At 36.0% G+C, this 25,170-nt stretch overlaps 3 protein-coding genes across 4 annotated transcripts in view; 1 reads left to right on the top strand and 2 right to left on the bottom strand.

Moving 5' to 3' along the window:
- The window catches only part of LOC306851923 (alpha-actinin-2), a 349,741-nt gene that overhangs the window by 199,995 nt on the left and 124,576 nt on the right, over positions 1–25,170 (bottom strand). The window lies entirely within an intron of this gene.
- Positions 1,812–16,017, top strand: LOC306852639 (dnaJ homolog subfamily B member 12-like). The gene is made up of 10 exons (XM_079389637.1): positions 1,812–2,033; positions 2,690–2,828; positions 3,715–3,860; positions 4,027–4,209; positions 5,397–5,470; positions 6,313–6,422; positions 9,127–9,299; positions 11,693–11,839; positions 14,760–15,057; positions 15,200–16,017. Exons 1-8 carry the CDS (start codon positions 1,901–1,903, stop codon positions 11,812–11,814), a joined length of 1,080 nt encoding a protein of 359 aa, XP_079245763.1. The 5' UTR covers positions 1,812–1,900; the 3' UTR covers positions 11,815–11,839; positions 14,760–15,057; positions 15,200–16,017.
- Positions 17,597–24,695, bottom strand: ddit4 (DNA-damage-inducible transcript 4). Of its 2 annotated transcripts, none has more exons than XM_079389841.1 (3): positions 24,597–24,695; positions 18,685–18,883; positions 17,597–18,574 (listed from the first exon to the last, which is right to left on the bottom strand). In XM_079389841.1, the coding sequence occupies exons 2-3, from the start codon at positions 18,863–18,865 to the stop codon at positions 18,087–18,089; spliced, it is 669 nt and encodes a 222-aa protein (XP_079245967.1). In that variant the 5' UTR covers positions 18,866–18,883; positions 24,597–24,695; the 3' UTR covers positions 17,597–18,086. The 2 variants fall into 2 exon arrangements, with proteins under 2 accessions (XP_079245967.1, XP_079245966.1); XM_079389840.1 differs by lacking the exon at positions 24,597–24,695 and adding an exon at positions 19,531–19,674.

The raw sequence follows: 25,170 nt of genomic DNA, 5'->3' as shown, positions 1-25,170 counted from the left end.
TAAATGCAATTAAAAAGAGAAAGAAATTAATACTTTTATTCGGCAAAGATGCATTAAATTGATCAAAAGTAACAGTTTGTAATCTTAAGTAAACATTTGTAATCTTACAACATCAACCACAAAAAAAATTGAATAAATGCTGTTCTTTTGAACTTTCTATTCATCTGTGAATCCTGAAAAATAAAATGCATCACAGTTTCCACAAAAATATTGAGCAGCACAACTGTTTTCAACATTGATAATAATCAGAAATGTTTCTTAAGCAGCAAATCAGCTATTAGAATGATTTCTGAAGATCACTGAAGACTACAGTAATGATGCTGAAAATACAGCTGCGGTCACAGAAATAAATTACAGTTTAACAGAAATTCACATAGAAAACAGTTATTTGAAATTGCAATAATATTTAACAATTTTTCAAGTATTTTTGATCAAATAAATGCAGCCATGGTGAACATAAGAGACTTCTTTTAATAACATTTTAAAAATCATAATTATTCCAAACCAAACCAGACAACAACAATAAAAATACACACATATGTAAATATAATAAATAGACAAAAATAGAAAAAATAAATTGATAAAATAAAATAAGTTGTATGTACAGTTGTGCTATAGATGATAGAATAGGAATAGAATAGAGTGAGATCCAGGGATGTATAGGATGTAGGTGGTAAATAGAAGGTTATTATTGCACAATAAATCAAAAAGGAAGAAAAGTGTATGCATGTAGGCTATCAAACACTCAGATAGTGCCTAGAGTTTTAAACATACAGTTAAAGAGTGTTAATATTATTTTCTGATCACACACACCCCATTTCACCAACCTTTAAATGCAACATGTTATTTAGAGGTGTCTTTGCATGCAGTCTATGGCAATGGCAGCAGGTGAACTATAGCGCCACCTACTGTGCGATTCTTGAAAGACAAAGATAATTAATAGATCATTTTGGATCAAACATATATGTGCCATCAAACATATGATCAGCATCATCATGACACATTATTATTATTGTTAGACTGCCCAATGCATATTGATTCTTATTTATTAAATGAATCTAATTTTATATAATTAGAAGAGGAAATTATATGTTGTACAGATGCAGTATATAATTTCTGAAATGCATGCTATTTCCTTGTATTCATTTAATTTATTTAGTGTTGATTTTAGACACGTCATCATTACTCGCCTGGTGAGACTGTTATTCATAGAAATAGAAAAATATGGTGGAATAGATGTTGCTATTAAAACAAATGTATAAGATGGGAGGGGTCAGTGGCCCAGACTCTGTCTCTAATTGGCCAGGTACAATAAGTGCCATATTTAACAGCAAACAGACACATATAATTAGACAATATGGGAGAAAAAAATAAGGGAATAAAAAGTAAAAATAAATAAATGTAAATAATAATAATAAATAGCCTAAATAAATTGAATACTATAACATGGGAAATAATTTAGAAACATAATAAAAATAATGTCTAATCTTTACATGGAAGAAACAGTAACCTTTTTTATACTATTCTGTCATTATTTAAGTGTAAAAATAATCCAGACAGCATAGTCACGTGGCACTTGTTACATTTCTCAGCGTTGATCGGGATGAACCAATCACAGCCGAGAGTGATTAATTCGGTTCTTATAGCGATTGGTTGAGTAGATTTAAATTTGTTTGTCAGTTAGGGATTATTTTAAATAATAATTTTAAATAATTATACCACACGGATACGAGCAACAAAACAACACCTCGTGAGATTTGAACGGGTTTCAATAGAGATCTGCGTTTTGTGGGCCAACGAGCGCCACCTGCAGGTCTCATAGGAAACAGTTATTAATATTATTAGCCGACAGCATTCGCAGCGCTCCGTGTGTTTATGAAATCATCTCAGTAGCTCAGTGATGGAGGTGAACAGGGATGAAGCGGAGCGATGCATCGAGATCGCGATCGGAGCGCTGGAGGACGCGCGGCCGGAGAAAGCGCGCAGGTTCCTGGAGAAAGCACAGCGGCTTTTCCCGACGCGCAGAGCCCAGGGTGAGCGCTCTGAACCCGGCATAATCCAGGCCTGATCAGCCTCCTACAGCACTCCACACAGCAGCAGAGAGACCGGAGCGTGTTCATATATTCAGGGGTTATAAACACAGAGATGTGATTGTTTGTTAGTGTTTATTGTAGTGTGTGAGTGTTGCTGAGCTGCTGCTCTGATGAAGATAATGATGTAACTATTGCATTATACAGGTCAGATTGAAGAGCTCATGTTAATCTGGCCGTGTCTCAAATCCCAGTGAGCTGCCTCATTAGACAGCATATTAGGGCGTGACGTTTACGTGCTGAAACGATGATGTTCCTAAATGTTGTTTATGTCAGCATCTCACCCACTCAGTAGTGCTGCATGTGCATATTAATGACTATAGTTGAGTTTAGTAGGTTATGAGACACAGTCCATATCTTAACATCCTATGATGCTGGAGTAATTCACCTAAAAAATTATAATATGTGGCCATCCGAGATTAGGATGAGTTTGTTTGTTCATCAGGTTTGTAGAAATGTGTCTCAGCAATGGATGCTCTGCAGTGAATGGGTGCCGTCAGAATGAGAGTTTCCAGAAGTAATGGGAGCTGCGCCGCTGTCTCTCACGTTAGTTGTGTTGATTGCCTGTGTTTTACTCACGACTCCTGGTTGTTTCTCAGAGCTGCTGGCGTCTCTGGAGCAGAACGGCGAGGCAGGAGCCGCTGATGCCACAGAAGCTCGTCAGCGCAGGTCTAACGGAGCGGCACCTGTCGACTCCACTAAACCCTACACACCTGAGCAGGCCGAGGCCGTCAGGAGGTGCGTACAGTGTTTTTACATCACCAGTGTCTCACAGCTTCTGTTTGATGACAAAACATCTCGACTCAAGCGGTTGACCAAACAACCTCCTGCCAGACGCTTCTTAAAGGACTCATAAACTAGTCTTATTTGGTCTTTTTTAGTCCATTTATAAATCTAGTCAAGGTTTCTTGAACCAAAAGCAGGAATTTAGTTATACTAAATATATACACATCAACAGACGTGTTTTATTTACTTTTTTAAATCTATTTTTTATATAATGCTATTATAGTATATACAAACATTTTGAATTGGCTTTTATATTTATATTTTCAAATTTTCTTAAGTTAAGTTTAGTAAGTTTGTAATGTACTTATAATATTTTTTTTATATGTTAGTTTTATTTCAGAATAAGTTTTAGTAAATGTTAAATGTGTTTATTTACATTGAGCTTTATGTATTTTTCAAATTTAGTTTGAGTAATTTTAATACTCCGACATGTTATTTTAGTATTATTTATGTGCTGTTGTAGTGTTCATTAGGTTTTATTCTATATTTTCAGATTTAATTTGAGTTTTTAGTAATGTGCTTTTGTCATCTTTTTATTTTTCGATTGCCCCCCCGGTTTATTTAATTTAGTCATAATTATATTTATTTAATAAAATCCAAATTAGTGTTATTTTAGTATTTCTATACTATTATAGAGTTTTAATTTTACTTTACATTTTAGTAATTTTACACTTTTTATTTTTGCTTTTTAAATATTTATATTTAACTTTAATTAATTTATTTTAAATTATATTTAGTTATAGTTTGGTCAGCTTTATTTCAATTTATGAAAACCATTTTTATTAATACTCTGATCCAGACGCAGTCTAAGAAGTCTGTTGTGTTTTTGGTCTGGCAGAATAAAGCAGTGTAAGAACTACTATGAGATTCTTGGCGTGCAGAAAGATGCTTGTGAAGACGACCTTAAGAAAGCCTACAGAAAACTGGCATTAAAGTTCCACCCTGATAAGAATCACGCTCCTGGAGCCACGGAGGCGTTTAAAGGTAAAGAGCGGCATACGCTGGCTTTGGCTGCAGTGCAGTCTATCTGCAGTAACAGTGTTTGTTCTTCATTAACATCTGGAACGTGATGCGTGAAGGATTTATTTGAAATGTACTAAAGAAGTAGACCATGTCCTGTATTTGTTGTGTAACTGTGTCTGTGCTGCAGCCATAGGAAACGCGTATGCAGTTCTGTCTAATGTGGAAAAGAGACGGCAGTACGATCAGTTCGGAGAGGAGCGCAGCGGCTCGGCCCGGTCCGGATCCAGCCAGACCAACGACACACACTTCGAGGCCGATATTTCACCTGAGGATCTCTTCAATATGTTCTTCGGAGGAGGCTTCCCTTCTAGTGAGTCTGAGCGTGTGTTTGTGAGGCTGAAGGGCATCTTGGGAGATGAAAGCAGAAGCAGACACTGAATTGAGAACATTTACTGGCTGTAAAACGGTATTTTCGTTCAAAAATTCACCATAAAATCAAAATATAAATTAAGAAATTATATTTTGCAGAAATAACTATTTTTATTTTTGCATTTTCATAAAAACATTTCATTACTATTGAAGCTTGTCTCCAAGGAATAAAAAAAAAAAAAAAGTTTTTAAATTTAAGTTAAAATTTTTTTTTTTTTTATATATATATTTCGTAATTCTGATTTTTTTTATATAAACTCGCAATTTCACAACTTGCAAAAACTTGCAATTGTGAGGAAAAAAGTCTGAAAAGTTATCTTTTTTTTTTTTTTTTTTAGTGCTGTCAAACGATTAATTGCATGCAAAATAAAAGTTTTTGTTTAAATAATATGTGCATGCACTGTGTATATTTATTATGTATATATAAATAAACACATGCACGTGTATATATATCAGAAAATGTTATGGTTATATATTAAATATTTATATATAATATAAATTATATGAATATAAATGTATATACATGTGTATATATATATATATATATATATATATATATATATATATATATATATATATATATATATATATATATATATATATATATATATATATATATATATATATATACTGTATGTGTGTGTATATTTATATATGCATAATAAATATACACAGTACATGCACATATATTATGAAAACAAAAACTTTTATTTTGCATGCAATTAATCATTTGACAGCACTACTTTTTTATTTTTTATTCTGTGGTGGTAACAAGCTTCCATACATTACTGCAATACACTTGAATACAGTGTTTTTGTTCTTCTGTAATCATTTTCTCTTAGCAAATATATTATTACATATTTTTATCCTTAATTTTGGGGTGAAATATAACCTGGACACATACTTGAAGGTTTTCATAAGAGTCAAAGAACAATTGAAAGTTATTTCCAAACTATTAACTAAATGAAATAAGCATGATTGAGTCATAGAAGGCAGTTGTTGTGGAGTAGCTGTGGTAGTCATCTGTGTCTCTATCAGTGTGTTTCAGAGCTCTTACTGCACAGATGTCACATACAATCCCATGAGTCCCTGAGGCTCTGAATAAAGACATGACTGTGTTTTTTTCAGGTAATGTTCACATGTACAGTAATGGACGGATGCGCTTTAATCAGAATCACGCCGAGAGAGGAGAACACAGAGGGGTGAGGAACATCTTCAGACCCACGAGCTCTGTTTTAAACTGTGTTTTGGAGTAAATAATATGAAAACGTCCATTTTAGGTTGAGCTGTATGTCAGTGAATGGGGGAAAATGCTTTTTCTCATGTTTTCATCATTTTTAATAGCCTCTTAGCTTTTGTTGCAGGTCACTTCAACAGTCCTGTGGAGTGACAAATGTATTTTATGTTTTCATATTACATAAGAATTAAGAAATGCGTTTTATTGCATACGCATTATACACACAATTTATAATATTATTATTATTATTATTATTACATGCAAATATAAATATAATACTTGCAATATTAAAATGACTTATGTTTTTGTAAACCGTTTTTAATAAAAAAATTGTTACTTATAAAATTATATTTGATATATATATATATATAGTAAGTAAAATTATAATATTTATAATAAAATAAATTAATAAAATTGTGTAAATTTATAATATTTGTAATGTTTTATATATAATTTTATTTTATATAATTATTTTTTTAATTAATATAAATTACAAAAAAAATTATATATATATATTTATATTAAAAAAATATTGTTCAATTATATACAGAATAAAACTATTTTAATTAATTAATGAAACTATAAAATATAACATTTATAAAATTCTATTAATTAAATGAATGTACAACATTCACTGAGTAGCATGGCTTCTAAAGTTGCAGCAGTTCTAGATGCTGTAGCTGTATTCTCTGAATGAAACAGCAGAGGACGGCAATGAGACGTAATGAGTAGATCAGACTGTGCTGGAGAATTATGGAGAGTTATGATGACTGATTAATATGATTGTGTGTGTGTTTGTGTGTTTAGGGCGGTCTTGCTCTTCTCATGCAGTTGATGCCCATCCTCATCCTCGTCATCGTCTCAGCGCTCAGTCAGATGATGGTGACCAACCCGCCCTACAGTCTCAGCTTCAGACTGTGAGTCTCGTATCTCTCTCTTTATCAGTATCACTCTCTCTGTCACTCTCTTTTTATCTACTTTCACACTTTAAACGGCACAGTTGCTCTTCCAGTGGTCAACATTTGCACATTCAGATATCTTAAGCACACAAACGCTCTCGTTATCAGAATCAATAGATTACATAAAGTTCTACAGCAGGTACAGGAGTATTTAAACTTCATTATCTGCACAGGAAGGCATCATTTTATTTACATGGCTCATTTCAAACACAATGGTAATACAAAGTGGTTTACATGGAAAAAAACAATTAAAAGCATAAGTGAATGAAATATTTTTTTTTTTAATTAAAAAGCCAGTCACTTTCATTCTGCTAATTAAGTGCATTTATTTTGTTTATTTATTTTATACTTATTACATATACATATGAAGTCTACAACTCATAAATAAAATTATTAGAAGAAATACATTTTTTTAAATATATGTATTAAATAAGTATATATGTTTAGAGTATATTCTGTGGGGTCTAACTGAAGAGTTATGGAATATATGAACTGAATATATATATATATTTATGTATGTATGTGACCCTGCAGCACAAAAGCAGTCATCAGTAACACAGGTATATCTGTAGAAATAGCCAACAATACATTGTATGGATCAAAATTATACATTTCTCTTTTATGACAAAAATCATTAGGATATTAAGATCATGTTCCATGAAGATATTTAGTACATTTTTAAATTTGTTTTCAGGTTGTGGACTAATTTTTGGCCACAAATGAGTGACTGTTGATTTTTGATTTGCATGCTCTAAAGAACATCTGTTGCTTGAAGGAAACCTGACCTTTTGTCACATGATCAATGTCACTGACGTATGCTTACATCTGATGAGTGACCTAGAAATCTGAAAGGCAGCTTCATTTAATGTCAGAGCTGTTATTATACTTGTGAGTACATATAACCAAGGATAAGTGCTCTGCTACACTATTTTCAAGTTTGTATCATTATTAGTTTCATGAAGTAAGCAAGCATCAGTATTTTTTATTGGTCTTCTGTATTGATCGCTGATGCTGCGGAGATGTCGGTCCATGCCGGGTCACCGTGAGCCGCCCGATCAATAGGTTCTTACGTCGCGATGAACCGCTTCGGACCGGTCGAGTTCTGGACCCTGATCAGTTTCTGTCTTGTGATTCCAGAGACAGTTTTTGGACCAGTTTTGCAACAGTGGTTTTTTTTTTTTTTACCAAAATGGTTATGAAAGTTTTCATTTAGCTGAAAACTGAATCTGAAAATAAAGTTTATTTAAAAATCAGTTAATCAAATTTATTTTGTAGTTAACACTCAAATAAAAAATGAGGTGTGTGTGTGTGTGTGTGTGTGTCTCTGTGTGTGTGTGTGTGTGTCTCTCTGTGTGTGTCTCTGTGTGTGTGTGTCTCTCTCTCTCTGTGTGTGTGTGTGTGTGTGTGTGTGTGTGTGTGTGTGTGTGTGTGTGTGTGTGTGTGTGTGTGTGTGTGTGTGTGTGTGTGTGTGTGTGTGTGTGTGTGTGTGTGTGTGTGTGTGTGTGTGTGTGTGTGTGTGTGTGTGTGTCTAAGTGCCGTCTGAAATTTTCTTCAGCATTTTTATCAGGCTCCTATATTTATGTTGTTATTTCAGTTTAATTGCATAGAAAAGGACTTATGCAGATTAAAATTACTGAACCTGAACATAGGAGATGGATAAAAATGCTCACTTTAGAATAAATTATCAGACGCCATTTAGAGGCTTTAGCATCTGAACTCTTCATACACACATATATATATATATATATATACACACACACACACACACACATAAATAAATATAAAATACACATACATACCACATTTTACATTATAAATTAATTTGTTTTTAAGATATAAACCTTTAAACTGTGGCTATAATAAAAACGTTCATGAGAGATTTATTCTATATTAATGTTATATAATGCATATATATATTAATGCTCCTCTCCAGTTATTTTTCTAGTTTATGGGCATTAAATGGCTTTCCTGAGGTAAAGGTAACATTTGAACTTTGAACTTTTATTTTATGTAGCATTTTAATTTAAAGGAAACACCGTAGACAGAATGCATCTGCCGTACAGCTATCATGTGAGATCTCGTCTGATTGGTCGAGAGAGAATGTGTGAACTCTTAACCTTTGACCCTGACTGATCTTCATGCAGAGGAATCATCTAGAAGTCTGAGTGGACAGTTCCTCCTTGTGCATGAAACCTGTGACCTCTGACCCTCTGTGCTCTCTTTATACAACACACTAACTTATAGTTAGCTAAAATGTGTGTATGTATATATATATACGTATATGTGAATGTGTATATGTATATATGCACAAAAGCATTATGTATAATATAAAATAAAAAAAATATATTTTTTTAGCTAATTGCAAGGCAACATTTTTCATTTTAATTTAGTTTTACTGATGTACTAAAATAGCTAAAAATTTACATTTAACGAAACTAGGGATATTTTTCAAATAATAATAATAAAAATTATAAAATTACACAACAAAATTACTAAAACAGAAAGTAAAATGAATCCAAAATATTAACAGAAACTATAATATCAATGGTACTAATATATTGAGTATATACTGTATTCAAGTTCAGCGTGTGCTTGTTTTCTCTCTCTGTGTTACTTATCATGTCCTTCTGTAAATATCTCATTTCACGTGTGTGTCACACAGGTCGGCGGGTCACACACACAAGCGCGTGACGGAGAATCTGGGCGTGGCGTATTACGTGAACGAGCGTTTCTCTCAGGACTACAGCGGTGCCAATCTGAAACGAGTGGAGAGCAGCGTGGAGGACGACTACATCTCCAACCTCAGGAACAACTGCTGGAAAGAGAAACAACAGAGTACGTGACACACACACACACACACACGTTTGTTTTTGTGAAAAGTGGGTTCATTCCATAGGCGTAGTGGTTTTTATACTGAACAAACTGTGTGTGCTAATGCCCTACACCTAAACTTAGCCCTCACAGGAGACTTTGTATTTCTACTTTCCCCCAAAAACCTCTCTCTGTATGATTTATAAGTGTTTTGAAAAGTGGGGACATGGGGCAATGTCCTGAAAAGTCACCTTCACCTTGTAATACCTGTGTCATCCCTGTGTCATTATACACATTTATGTCCTCATTTATCACAAAAACGCACACACATGCATACATACATACATACATACATACACACACATTCTCACACAAACACACACATTCTCACACAAACACATTCTCACTTTCTCACACACACACACACACACATACACATTCTCACTCTCTCTCACACACACACACATACACATTCTCTCTCACACACACACACACACACACACACACAGTCAAGGTCCAAAAATGGAAAACAAATGGCAAGTCTTCTGAACTAATATGATTGGTCATGTGAAGAACAAGCCAACCCAAACTGAAATCATTATGAGTTTAACTTGAGGTCTCAAATATTCACCATGTTCATGCAAGTTTTTTCTCATACCTCATGACAGCCGTTTTCGCTCTGATATATATTTTTGTGGGTAGGTAAGATTATTTAAAAAGAGTCTCTTATGTTCATCAAGGCTGCATTTATTTGATCAAAAATACAGTAAAAACTAGTATTATAGTTTTAAATAACTGTTTTCTATGTGAATATGTGTTAAACTGTAATTTATTTCTGTGATCTGCAGCGGTATTTTCAGCATCATTACTACATGATTAGCATATTTACTGCTCAAGAAACATTTCTGATTATTATCAATGTAGAAAACAGTTGTGCTGCTCAATATTTCTGTGGAAACTGGGATGCATTTTATTTTTCAGGATTCACAGATGAAGTTAAAAAAAACAGCATTTATTAGAAATAGAAATATTTTGTAACATTATAAATGTCTTTACTGGCACTAAAAAAAAAAAAATCTTGCTGACCCCAAACTTTTTGAAAGGGAAACAAACATTCACTGAATCATGTGAATCATACAGGTTTGGAGCATGAGGGTGAGTAAATGATGACAGAACTGTTGTTTTTGGGTGGACTGTACCTTTAAGAGCTTGTAGTAATTGCGTAATCATAACTGAGTGAGTTCAGCCAGATGATTCCAGACTATATGCCAGTTTAAAGCAGAATCAGGCGAGTCTCTCTTCATGACTCACACGTCTGAACTCTTCTCTGTTTGTGAACTGAAGCTGATTCGTTCACTGAGAGCCGGTCACAACTGGCTTCTCACTTCCTTTAACGTCATTCGTCTCACGTTTGATGACTCCGCTTGAGTTCTGGAGATATTCGAGGGAAGCTCACACCCATTTCACTGGATGATTCACTCATGTTTATTCCCAGCTGAACAAACAGCGTTTCGTCATCTGAGTCGACTTTTGATTTATCCTTTTAAATTCTGTCATGAGTTGCTCATTTATGCCAAAATGTGACCTGTGCTGGCAAAATGAGCAAATTTTCCAAAAAAAAATTATTTTTAAAAGACCTTCAAAATGATGTACGATTAAAGTTAAGTCAATTTAGAGAAAAACTGATTAAAAGTTTTCTGAGGTTTCAAAGCAAACTCGCCAACATTATATCTTTTCCCCACTTCTTTTCTCAATCATCATTACTAGATTAATAATCACAATATAGCCATTTTTATTTTATCTTTGTTGTTATAAATAGGAACCGATGGAAAAAACAAGTGTATTATCTACTTTTTTAATTTTACATCCAAACATAAGCATTCAAGTAAGAAAAACAAATAGTAAAATGTAAAAATCACTTAAGTGTGTTTATTAAAATTAAATTACAAAAGCAGTTCAATCAAGCAGTGAGTGATCCCCTCGTTTCTTTTATTGTTAGATTAATATTAATGAGACAGACGGCCTGTATATATTAAGACAGTAATGCACGGATCTAATATAATGTTACATATCCGATGTTTTTCCTCAAACGTTCACTTAAGACATTACAGATCATGTTTGTGTGAATACTTTAATATATTTGATCTGCTGTATATCTGTGTATATGTGTATCTGGATAGAGCGCTTTATGTGTGCGCTTCGGATGAGAGTGAAAAGGTACAGATAAAGATATTTTTAGATGTTTAATTGCTATTTGGAGCACTGGGATCACTAGATGAGGGCTTAATGAACTCATTTTTGAGAAAACCTCAAATCAACATTTTTATCTTTTTTTTTGCCCGTAGCTCAAAATGAACCCATGTGCATTCATTCATACTCATTTGGCAGCACGGCTCGTGTATGTGTGTGTGTTTCAGAGGAGGGTCTGCTGTACCGCGCGCGGTATTTCGGGGACAGTGATCTGTACCAGCGGGCTCAGCGGATGGGAACCCCGAGCTGCTCTCGGCTGTCTGAGGTTCAGGCGTCTTTACACGGATAGATGAAGCATCACTGCACTATACCTGGTGAGCACCGCATCCGTCCACACCTTCATCTGACCTCTGAGTCCTGCTTCACTCACATTCATGCATCTGGAAGAGGCTTTAATCCAGAGCCACTTTACTTTCAGTTCATGCATTCCCTGGGAATCAAACCTACAACACTGCGTTCAGATAGTTAGTGGTGTCTCAGTTTAATGTTCAGAGTTAAGCTGGTAGTTTGAGGTCCTGCAGAGTAAAAGGCACTTTTAGATCATTATAAAAAAAGTGTTTTGTGTAAAGTGGTCATATGATGCTATTTTAAAGATCATTATTTTGTGTATTTGGTGTAACAGAATATGTTGACATGCTTTAATGTTCAAAAAACACATTATTTTTCAAATACTGTACATTATTGTAGTTCCTCTATGCCCCGCCTCTCTCAAAGCCCCTCCTTCCGACAAGCACAGTCTGCTCTGATTGGCCAGCTGACCCAGTGCATTATGATTGGCCGAACACCAGAAATACGCCCCTTACCATAATTGCGAGCTTCAGCTTTCAAAGTAAATGTAAAGACAGTTAATAATGTCCTTAGTTTTACCATCAGTTGAAGCCTGAGACGGGAACAGAGTCGCGTGACAGACACAGTGATGATGCTCATGTGTGTTTGCACACAAGCCGCTATTAAGAAAGCTGACTCCACTGTGATGTGACCCCCCCCCCCTCTCTCTCTCTCACACACACACACACACACACACACACACTAAGCGCAAAACTCTGCATTTGAACAGTCAATAGCAAATACTTAAACTAATAACAAAACATACTTACAGTCGCTGATTCAGACGCGCCAGATTGTCATAGCAAAGTCAGAATTACCTCCTCTCCTAGGTTCACGAAACGCTCGTCCATAAAATGCATTGCTGTTCTGTTGTAACTAATCTTAATGATTTAAATAAAGTGCTTTTGCGTTCACCTAGAAACACAGTGTCTCCCTGACATGGCTTCATCAACACTACTGCGGTTACTGAAACCATGCCTTCTTTCTTTGCGTGAACAATATTTCCACAACTTGACGTCAAGATGTGGGGTGTGTTTGAATGAGCTGTTTTAGTGGTCGAGTCTTAACTTTGATAAAGAATATTTCTTTGGTTTTGAGACTTTAGTCTTTGCGACTTCAGGGATCTTATCTATGCACAAACACCTTGTAACACTCCAAAGAGAAAGGAGAACTTGAAATCGCATCATATGACCCCTTCAAATGAGCGGCCTGACACAACAACACTGCTTTTTTTTTTTTTTAAATGCCAAACTGTGTGTGAAAACTGTTTTAAAAGTAAAAAATCCTGCGTATATTCTTCATCAGGAAATTGATTGATTTTTAACTTCCATCAACAATAAACATATTAAATAAATATGAATAACTGTAAAAACAATAAATATTTATTAAGGAAAAACAAACAAGAAAAAGTTACCTGGAAAAACAAAAAAATGTGTAATATATATATATATATATATATATAATTTTAGTGGTGTCAAAATTAGCGTGTTAATGCAGGATTATTATTTTTTTAAAATATTTAACGCAATTAACGCAGGGGCGGAGCCTTGGGTTGGCCACCCGCTCACAACTGCTGCTTCGGTCACTTTTTCTCTTGATAAAAAGTGCATTTATTCAGTCACAGAACGTCTTTACGATCGCATCAAACGGGAGACGTTTCAGACGCGTGCTCCAGCTTCACTTCAGCATCAGGCGTGAGTCAAACGAGTGTGGAAACGGTACTGTACTCGCAGCACCTAAATTGCACGCACAAAGTCACCAGCGCTCGTTGTAGCCTGCATCCTTTCATATCAAAGCGCAAAATAAACTACGAGCCTGTAATGTTGTGGTCAGTTAAAGGGTTAGTTCACCCCAAAATGAAAATCCTGTCATTAATTACTCGCCCTCATGTCGTTCCAAACGCGTAAGACCTTGGTTCATCTTCAGAACACAAATTAAGATGTTTTTGATGAAATCGGAGAGCTCCATAGACAGCAACACAACTGAAATGTTCCCAGGTCCAGGACCGTAGTAAGGATATCGGTAAAACAGTCCAGGTGACATCAGTGGCTCAACTTCAGTTTTGCGATGTGGCAAGGATACTTTTTTTTTTTTTTTTGTGCAAAGAAAACAAAAATAACAATTTACTCAACCATTCTTCTGCCCCGAGTTGGGTTTGGAACGACATGAGGGTGAGTAATTAATGACAGATTTTTCATTTTGGGGTGAACTAACCCTTTAAGTCATGAAGTTACCAAAAAGGCGATTAAAGCTGCATTAAAACTGTGCGTGCATGTAATATAGTTTATATGAGTCATTTAAGAACGTGTCTGAAATGGTTTTCCAAACTGTCCTGGAGCAGCCCAGCACTGTCTCACTCATCTAACACACCCGATTCAACTCATCAGCTCGTTAACAGAGACTTTAAGACCTGAAGTGGGTCAGAAAAGATAAAGAGTTGAGAGAAAATATGATGCAGCAGTGGAGCTCTTTAAGAAATAACAGCCAAAATAACCTAATAACCAGCTGCTGTGATGTCTATTAATCAAAGGACAAAGAAAAAAAGAGGGAAAAAAGAACATTTATAGCTTTAAGGATTCATTTAGAATGTAGTGTTATTTAAATTTCTGTATATTTCTGCTGAAGGGCACAGCTAAATATGACTTTTATTATAACGGGTTTATGTGAAGATGGTTTTAAGTTCACTTAAATTAGAAGTTTTTTTTTTTTTTTGTTACAGTTGATAGCTCTCAATTATACTGTAATGTTGAATGGCTATAGTCATTAGGTAAATATTGATATATGCATATATATATTTGTGCATTGTGGAATGTTGCATTTTCATCACAAATAATTAATTAAACAATAGGTTATTCATTTTTCTTCAAATAAATATTATTAATATATCAATATTTATTTTCTGCACAGGTTCCAAAAACAATCTCTCCAGTCTGGAATATGGAAGAACGCCATACGGACTGTAAATACATTTGTTCGAAAAACAGGGCTGAGCATTGCAGCAACTACTGAACTTGACTAGAAAGACTTACTGAGGGATGAATGAGTGTGTGTGTGTGTGTGTACATGCCTACTAAGGATAGCGTGTGTGTGTGTGTGTGTGTGTGTGTACATGCATACTAAGGATAGCGTGTGTGTGTGTGTGTGTGTGTGTGTACATACAAACTAAGGATTGTGTGTGTGTGTGTGTGCATGCATACTAAGGATTGTGTGTGTGTGTGTGTGTGTGTGTGTGTGTGTGTATATATACATACTAAGGCTTGCGTGTGTGTGTGTGTGTGTGTGTGTGTGTGTACGTACGTACATGCATACTAAGGATTGTGTGTGTGTGTGTGTGCATGCATACTAAGGATTGCGTGTGTGTGTGTGTACGTACATGCATACTAAGGATTTTGTGTGTGTGTGTGTGTGTGTGTGTGTGTATATATACATACTAAGGCTTGCGTGTGTGTGTGTGTGTGTGTGTGTGTGTGTGTACGTACGTACATGCATACTAAGGATTGTGTGTGTGTGTGTGTGTGTGTGTATATATACATACTAAGGATTGCGTGTGTGTGTGTGTGTGTGTGTGCGTGCATGCATACTAAGGATTGCGTGTGTGTGTGTACATGCATGCATACTAAGGATAGCGTGTGTGTGTGTGTGTGTGTGTGTGTGTGTGTGTGAGAAATCAGAGCTGGTGTTTTGGACTCCTGTGGATGAAGGACGTTTCCCCGCTGTCTGAATGTTCTGGCCTGGATTAAAGTTCATGGTGTTGTTTCTCTAAATTCAGCCTCATTTTCAGCTCTGGCAGGAATCATCAATCTGGTTCTACATAATGAAACAGACTGGAGATCTAACAACAATATCTGCATATATTTATTTGAGTTTGTTTAGATCAAGATCATGTCTTTTTAATGATTTATATTTGTATGTTTGAGATTTATCTATGCAGGGATCCTACTGATTAAATTATTGCGTATGCGTCTGACTTTAACTGTCCTGAGTGTTAGGAGTAACTACGGCTGCTGTACACAGGTGATATTTATTGAAAGATTGAATAGGAATATTTATTTCATATGAAGTTTTATTTTCTACATGACTTTAGTGGAACTATTTCATCGCTGACAGAGACTACACTACAGTTATTTCACTCTGAATACAAATAAAGATTGTACGTGCCACTGTCCGCCGAGTGGGTGTGTGAGTTTGCATGAGTGTTTTAGACGCAGGATGTCAGCTGATGCCACACTGAGCTGAATCATGTGTTTCTGCACGTTCATAGTCACCCGTCTGAAAAAAAGGAAAACCAGTGTGGGGAATGTTGATAAAAAAGGGAAAGGGATGTGATTTTATGCTCTGCATTTAACCCATCTAAGTGTACACACAGTAGTGAACATACACCCGGAGCAGTGGGCAGCCCCGGGGAGCAGTTGGGGGTTCGGTGCCTTGCTCAAGGGTCTCACCTCAGTCGTGGTATTGAGGATGGAGAGAGTGTTGGTTATTCACTCCTCCACCTACAATCCCTGCCGGACCTGAGACTCGAACCCACGACCTTCAGGTTACAAGTCCAACTCTCTATCCGTTAGGCCACAACTGCCCCAAAACAGCTGAGAGAAAGTCATGCTCTTCACTTAAAGGAATAGTTGACCCAAACATGATAATAATGGTCAAAAAAATGAACTATTATGAACACCCTCAGGCCATCCAAGATTAGGATGAGTTTGTTTCTTCATCAGATTTGGAGGAATGTCTCAGCAATGGATGCTCTGCAGTGAATGGGTGCCGTCAGAATGAGAGTCCAAAGAGCTGATAAAAACATCACAATAATCCACAAGTAATCGACGTTTTTAACTAAAATACGAGTCCATAATCCATAATAACGCTTCCTCCAGTGAAAAAGTGTTCTGGTCTGAATCAGGAGAGAAATCTGCACAGATCAAGCAGCATTTACAAGACAAAACAGCTCTAAACAAATATGTGGCTGGATTTTGATGAGAGAGACGACAGGAGTTTTTCACTGAAGGAAGTGTTATTATGGATTATAGACTCGTATTTGAGTTAAAAACATCTTAATGCTGGATTTGTTTAAGCTTTTGTCTTCTCCAGATGTTAACTGATGGACTGGAGTGGTGTGGATTATTGTGATGTTTTTATCAGACTCTCATTCTGACGGCACCCATTCACTGCAGAGCATCCATTGCGGAGCACGTGATGGAATCAAAATGCATTATATTTGTAGATTCCTTGTTGCATCTGAAGTTGGTTGATGGTCATGTATTTTAATGCATTATACTGTCTGAAGGTGTAACAATGAATAGATGTATAATAACTGTTAGTTATTCATGAGATCATACTATGCATCATAAGGTGCATTACAAAGCATAATTAATGCATTAACTTTGTAATGCGATTTGCCGTAAAACAGCATATCTCTTTAAAATAGTATTTAGATAGCACATAAATATACTGATCAAAACTAAAGTATTTTGTCAGTGACTCAAATCACCTGAATTAATTCATTGAAGCATGTTTTTAAAGACTTAATAAAATAAAAAGTCTCTGCATGGAGCTGCAATTAAAATGCTATAAAGTAAATGCAATAAAATTACTCTTCCTGATTCCCAGAGAATGCATAAATTGATAATGCATGTTTTACCATTAATGTAATTCAAGTTGCTTTAGATAAAAACATCTGTTGAATGTCTAAAATCTAACATACAATTGCGGTCATTGGCCTAATGCAGCAAAAAATAGACAATGTTTTTAAAAGATAATTTATTTTCTGCATTTTGTTCAAGTACAAAAAAGAACCCATAGCATTTGAATATCAAATAAATAAGATGCATGGAATATGCATATGATCGTTTATAAAATAAAAAAAAAAGCACCTCTTATATTTGATCTAAGGGAGCAATAACTGCATCCACACATCTTTGAACAATCTGGCACTTGAATAACAGAAAAACATCAAGTTTGTTACATGGAAAATAGCTGCCACATTTGGTTTCCATAAACCTGAGGTAAACATTTCAACAGCAGCCCAAAAACTCAACATCAGCAAAAGTGCAACATACCGACCGAACTGTATTAAAGTCTTTTTTTTTTTTTTTTTATATATCCTACATCTGCATTACAAATGCCGTACAAGTTGGTAATTCACTGCTTTAAACAGTCCTACAATCAGGCCTCTCGTGAGATCAGCTTCATTTTAAAACCTAGTAAAAGTTCATGACATGTACGATCAGTCAGTCAGGCTCAGCATTCTTCAATCAAAAGCTCTTCAGAGCAATACAGTTTTCTTTTAATAACTCTAAATCCAGTGCTCAGTTTAAGTGCATGTCTAACAACCGGAGACGAAGGCGATCTGCCAGCGAAAAGCCCCTGGATTTTTGGCCAAAGGCCCTGGGAGTCGAGCCTCAGCACGAGCGTGAGCTGGAAGGTGGGCACTAGATCTGGGTCGACTGAGATTTCTGCCACGGCTTCACAGCTGCCATCCTGCTCCACGCAAAGGTCAACGAGCGCACCGCGAAGGCCACAGGGCTCGCTGACCGACAGATGCACCAGCTCCTGGCCGATGTGCTCCAGGAGTTTCTCGGGAATCAGCAGCTTGGAACAGTGCAAGACGCCGTCTTTGGCGTCGGTCAGGTTAAGTGCGATGAGCTGCACCACTTCTTTACACAATGCCTCTTCGGTCGGGTCAAAAAACAAGTCCGATTCGGACAGATCGGCTAGGGATATGGAACCTGCGGGAGACGAATGCAAGCGTGCATTAGACTCGAGAACTTGCGTGAGAACTTCAAATCCAAGTTGGAAAATGTATGCATGGAAACTTGTGCAAGACGTGAGTGTTTACCTGCATCTGATGCATCGTCTGTGCTGCTGTGATTGTCCGAATCGGAGTCCAGGCTTTGGCTGCTGTGCAGTTTCTGCATCAGTTTGCTCCAGGACAAGCGTTTGGATGAAGCATCAGATGTTGGTGTGGATGGGAGACTCGAGTCTTCAGATGAAAGGCTGGAAATAAGCTCCTCGTGCATGGTTGTGTTTTAGAATGACTGTAAGAGAGAAGATTTGGTTTTATTATTCATGCACCAGACATAAAAGCAGCTGGTGCATTGCAGGACAATTTTTTTTATTATTCTTGGCTTTTCCAGTACAAATGTAAAAATTCATAAGTCAAGAAGCAAAATGACTACAGATATAAAGTTTTGCATTCTGAAAAATTAAGTTAATGCTTTTGTATTGGAAAATTAGTTTATGCATAAAACAAGACAAGAAAATAATTTTCCTTTTGAATTAAGTTTATTTTTCCTGTCCCCATTAACAGGTTTCTGTTGTTTTAAGAAGCATAAACTCACTAAATATTGAGATTTCTTTTCTGAAAATATGTAAAGTCATTTTGCTTCTCATTTAAAAATGCTTGCATAATTGTTCTGAGACAACACCAAGCAAAAATATTCTGCTTGACAAAGAACAAAGTATTCCGTCATTTTAACTAAGCAATAAAATAAAATGCATGCATCTGCCAGTTATTTCAATGATTTAGCAGTGCTGATGTTGTGAATATTGCAGCAAATAGTGATGATCAGAAATGCAGCATACTTTTGTCTTGCATTGATCTCCAAGGTTTGAATGAACAACAATGAAGACAATTAAAAACAGCGCTGTTTAAACACTGGAACTCATCAAATAAGACATTTACCGATATTCAGTGCTGTAGATCCTCAGGTGTGATGAATTGTCGCAGATGAAACAGTGCGTCACAAAGACCACAGACCAACAAAGCGGAGTAAGAGCGGAGTAAGTGCAGCAGCGGCTTGTATCTGCAGTGAGTCCTGCAAACACTGACGCAATCCTTTCTGCGCCTGCTTATATACGCGCTGGCCACGCCCCCTGCGAGTTTCCAGCCAATCGGAGTTTATGTCACGTCTTTCGCGTCCCAAGTTCGCCTGGTAACACGAAGCAGCGCCGATCAATGAGAGCGTGGCTATTGTCTGCGCATTTCTCACATCACCTTTTGTTTTCAACTCAGGACATGCAATGGCGAATCTCACGTCTGCGCATTTGTTTGTGGTTTGATTTAGTGATTTGCATCTCGAATCGAGACAATTGTGAAATACTAACTCTAGATGTGTTTTCATTGAGTACGTGCTAGAGGAGCCACACAATGACTGATGACTAAATAAACAGCCAGATCCATGCAGTCAAATGCTAAATGATGAATAGTTACACTAATAAACAAAAATGATAAGCTGAAAATGCAAACATCTAAAACTGGTTTTATTCAAATAAAAAAAAAAAATTAATGTCTCAGAATCGACCTATATGTTCCAAGAAAACTGAATGTTATGGGTCAAATATAACAGTAATGTTTTTTTATAGTGTAAAAGACATAAATATACACTTTCCTTAGTATTTTTAATCCAAAATAATAATTTAAAAAGTCTAAGAAGACATTAACCCTGTTTTCACATTTTAACCAAACTTAAAGTACTAAAAGTGGTCTGAATTTGTTGGGAGTTTTCACATGAAATCCCTGAAACTAACACACTTTGGTACGTTAGAAAGCTCCAACAAACTTAAAAACCTTAAACTAGTCTTCAGTCGGGGGAGGTTCATGAAGGGTTAAAAGTTTCCTAGTTTAGAACGAAGGCCTGTTGCTGGTCAGCAGAGACCATCCCACATGGACAAGCACATTCCTGTCTTCTGTTTGCTAGCCAAGGGTGTGTTTTCCCTCAAATCCTGCTGCAGCTTTTGCATATAATGCATTTGAATCAGTGCAATCGCATGAATACACAAACATTAATGGGCCTCAGAATGTCTGTCAGAAGAGTTTTTCTGCATTAATCAGTGTAGACTATCGCACACGTTTATGTGGTGCTTTTAGAAAGGCCGGCTGTTTCTTCACACCTCAGTAGAACTATAGGTTTGAGGACAACTGAAGATCTGACCCCTGCCAAATGTGCTTAAAGACGCAGTGAATGAAAAAACACCTGTCCTGAGGAAGGATGCAATTTTAGCATGTATTATCACAGCAGATTTTCTGAGCATTAAATTACAGTCACCCAGTAAATACATGATTTATACATGATTTATTTACCTTTTTTATTTCTTATTTACAACAACTCACAAATCTTTAGACAAATCGAGTTTACATCTTGTGATTCTGGCTTCACGTTTCACAATACTGACTTTACGTCTTGTTATTGACTTTACGTCTCATGATTCTGACTTTACATCTCGGAATTCTGACTTTACGTCTCACAATACTGACTTTACGTCTTGTTATTGACTTTACGTCTCATGATTCTGACTTTACATCTCGCAATACTGACTTTACGTCTCACAATACTGACTTTACGTCTTGTTATTGACTTTACGTCTCATGATTCTGACTTTACATCTCGCAATACTGACTTTACGTCTCACAATACTGACTTTACGTCTTGTTATTGACTTTACGTCTCATGATTCTGACTTTACATCTCGCAATTCTGACTTTACGTCTCACAATACTGACTTTACGTCTTGTTATTGACTTTACGTCTCATGATTCTGACTTTACATCTCGGAATTCTGACTTTACGTCTCACAATACTGACTTTACGTCTTGTTATTGACTTTACGTCTCATGATTCTGACTTTACATCTCGCAATTCTGACTTTACGTCTCGCAATTCTCACATTACGTCTCACAATTCTGACTTTACGTCTCGCAATTCTCACATTACGTCTCACAATTCTGACTTTACATCTCGCAATTCTGACTTTACGTCTCACAATAATGACTTTACGTCTTGTTATTGACTTTACGTCTCATGATTCTGACTTTACATCTCGCAATTCTGACTTTACGTCTCGCAATTCTCACATTACGTCTCACAATACTGACTTTACGTCTCACAATTCTGACTTTACATCTCACAATACTGACTTTACGTCTCACAATACTGACTTTACGTCTTGTTATTGACTTTGTCTCATGATTCTGACTTTACATCTCGCAATTCTGACTTTACGTCTCGCAATTCTGACTTTACGTCTCACAATACTGACTTTACGTCTCGCAATTCTCACTTTACGTCTCGCAATACTGACTTTACGTCTCACAATACTGACTTTACGTCTTGTTATTGACTTTACATCTCATTATTCTGACTTCATATCATTGTGCAATTCTGACTTTACGTTTCACAATACTGACTTTACATCTTGTTATTGACTTTACATCTCATTATTCTGACTTCATATCATTGTGCAATTCTGACTTTACGTCTCACAATACTGACTTTACGTCTTGTTATTGACTTTGTCTCATGATTCTGACTTTACATCTCATGATTCTCACTTTACGTCTCGCAATTCTGACTTTACGTCTCACTATACTGATTTTACATTTCACAATACTGACTTTACGTCTTGTTATTGACTTTACATCTCGTGATTCTGACTTTACATCTCATAATTCTGGCTTTACGTCTTGTTATTGACTTTACGTCTCGTGATTCTGAAGTGAAGTGAAGTGAAGTGACATTCAGCCAAGTATGGTGACCCATACTCGGAATTCGTGCTCTGCATTTAACCCATCCAACGTGCACACACACAGCAGTGAACACACACACACCGTGAACACACACCCGGAGCAGTGGGCAGCCATTTATGCTGCGGCGCCCGGGGAGCAGTTGGGGGTTCGGTGCCTTGCTCAAGGGCACCTCAGTCGTGGTATTGAGGGTGGAGAGAGCGCTGGACATTCACTCCCCCCACCTACAATTCCTGCCAGCCCGAGACTTGAACCCGCAACCTTTGGATTACAAGTCCAACTCTCTAACCATTAGGCCACGACTTCCCATTCTGGAATTCTGACCTTATTCCACACAATTCTGACTTTACATCCATAGGTTTATGTATTTCCATGTAACAGACACACGAATAGTGTCATAAGTACCCATCTTACCTACATTTCACTGCTGGTTATATTCTGTATAATTGTGTATGTGACAAATAAAAAATCTTGAATAAGTAGAGTTTGTTCAATCATTATTGTTCATAGAGATGTGGTTGCTTTGGGAAAAAGCTTTGGAAAAAATACTCCTCATTATTGATCTATAACTAGGTTGCGAGTTTAATCCTAAAACATGGTGAACTGGAGGGTGACTAAAATTGCAACACCAGGTTGCTTTGGATCAAAACATGTTGAGTAAAACTCATTTACAGCCATATAATGATCCTTACGACTTCTACGAAATGCTGCAATAATAGCTGGAAGGTTTCCTGGTTAAAACTTAAAGCTGTTTGTCCATTTGAATGAAAGCCTTTGACAACTTCAACTGTGAATAATAAACTGTTTCTTCAGGACAAAGAATTAAGCAACCAAAGCAAATTAAGTGTCGAAAGCTCAAGAAATCTATTACATGAAGCTCTCTCTCAGAGACTGACTAGCTGGACTTTTATTTTAGTTCATGCACACATTCCTATATATAATGCAATGGAGGTTTGTTGGACGGAAGCCAGACGTCACAGATGTACTTCAGCAGAGGAGGACAAACAGTTCCCCCCGACTGTAGGAGGAACCGCAGAAAAACAAAGACACGTGTTCCCCGTCCAGGAACAAAACATACCGTCCCACGTCATTTACATCTCGCACTATTGAGGATCATATATTTTATGGGCAATAAGGAAATGACCCAAATCTTGCCATGAAATCAACAACAACTCAGTCTGTTATTCTACTGAGAAAACAGCAAAGTTTGTGCAATATGCAAATCTGAATATATGCATAAGAAACTGTAAAAATATGTTCAATTCATATTTCACAACAACAACAAAAGATACATTTTGCTTAAAAATGAAGCCTATTTGAAAGACCATAAGGATTTTCTTCTAAAACCTATATTATTTAAAATGTATTTATATTATATTAATACTAATTAATTCATACTAAAGGCAAGCTATATATATATATATATATACACACACACACACACACACACACATCTCGTGTGATTCTGTGTGTGTGTGTGTATGTAAATATACAATAAGTTCATAGAAGTAAATGTAAATTATATATACACGCACACACATATACATCACTGCCTTTGTTGTACTGCCTTTAATTTATCATTAACAAGAAGTTATTATAATGAAAATATAACAAGGATCACTAATTAAGAATTATAAGAATGACAAAAATCGAAACTAAAATTTCTGGAGATTTTTTTTTTAATTTAAAACTGCGTTAAATGTCAAAAGGAATAAAAAACATTTAATCAGTTTTCATGGAAAATGTTTAATTTCTATGTATCTTAGTAGTCATAAAATTTTCATTTTTTTTCCATTCTCGCAAAATATAATTTCTTCTTTCTTTTTGCTATGAAATACATTTTTCATGAGCTCCACCCTGTGTTTCCGGCATTAGGACCCAGCGGTAGAGTTAGAAACGCCCTTTTGTTGAATACAGAAATGTACAATCAACATCAGCTAGAATAGAACAGAACGTTCAGTACTTTCATTCAGAAACATCTCTGCTGCCTGCTTCGATAAAGGCTGATAAACATCTACTGCTGTTCAGTGGTTCATCAAGCATTGCAGGAACTCAAGCATTGTTTACACAAGGCTTGCATTGCATTGCTTTCCCATGAACTTTTATTTTTATTATTTCCACAAAAGCAGTAAGCTCATTTTAGGCGATGAACAGGAGAGCTTTGACTGAGTGATGTGCTTGTTTTTCTGTAGGAGCTTCAGCTCAAGGACAAAGACTGTGGCTCTTACTTTTTTATCTCCACACAGCTGTCCGTCACTCGGTCGGTTTGTCCTCCCCCTCTCTGTGCTTCTGCAGGACTGTGTGCCACACGACTCCCACGTCTGTCTCTGAAACAAACAGTTTTTCACACACATGCTCAGTTGACTAAATAATAACTAGAGAAAAAGCTCATGAAAACACACACTGACTAAAGTCACTGAAAAAATGTTTTGCACTGGTAAAAATGTAAATATGACACACTTTTGCTCTTTGCAAATTACTTACACTTTGAATAACAAAATGCACTGACAAACACATGGCTTGAACTTTCTGAGAGATTTTAACATGACAGGTGAATAATCAGGGGGAAAAAGGTGGTTCAGAAGCACAGCAAGTTGTTTCATTTTTGTTTACAATAAAATAAAAAAACAAATAAATAAAATAACCAAATAAAAATACAATACAATAATAAAAAGAAAAAACAACATATTAAAATAGGATTTTATGTATTTGAATTGCATGTAATATTTAGTTTAAATTAGTTTTAACATTAGTTTATAAACATAATGTGATGCATATTTGTCCGTCATACATGAATGAAGC

Source organism: Barbus barbus (assembly GCF_936440315.1).
Source record: "Barbus barbus genome assembly, chromosome: 32".
NCBI lineage: Eukaryota > Metazoa > Chordata > Actinopteri > Cypriniformes > Cyprinidae > Barbus > Barbus barbus.
The sequence above is the reverse complement of the archived record's forward strand: the minus strand, read 5'-3'. Positions and strand labels throughout refer to the sequence as shown.

What these genes read in the sequence shown, in the direction of transcription:
- LOC306852639 (XM_079389637.1), top strand. Translation starts at nt 1,901, where the DNA reads ATGGAGGTGAACAGGGATGAAGCGGAGCGATGCATCGAGATCGCGATC. An exon ending in CAGGCCGAGGCCGTCAGGAG is followed by an intron (nt 2,829 to 3,714) that starts GTGCGTACAGTG and finishes TTGGTCTGGCAG; the next exon opens with AATAAAGCAGTGTAAGAACT. An exon ending in AGAGAGGAGAACACAGAGGG is followed by an intron (nt 5,471 to 6,312) that starts GTGAGGAACATC and finishes TTGTGTGTTTAG; the next exon opens with GGCGGTCTTGCTCTTCTCAT.
- ddit4 (XM_079389841.1), bottom strand. Translation starts at nt 18,865, where the DNA reads ATGCACGAGGAGCTTATTTCCAGCCTTTCATCTGAAGACTCGAGTCTC. An exon ending in AGACGATGCATCAGATGCAG is followed by an intron (nt 18,575 to 18,684) that starts GTAAACACTCAC and finishes CGTCTCCCGCAG; the next exon opens with GTTCCATATCCCTAGCCGAT.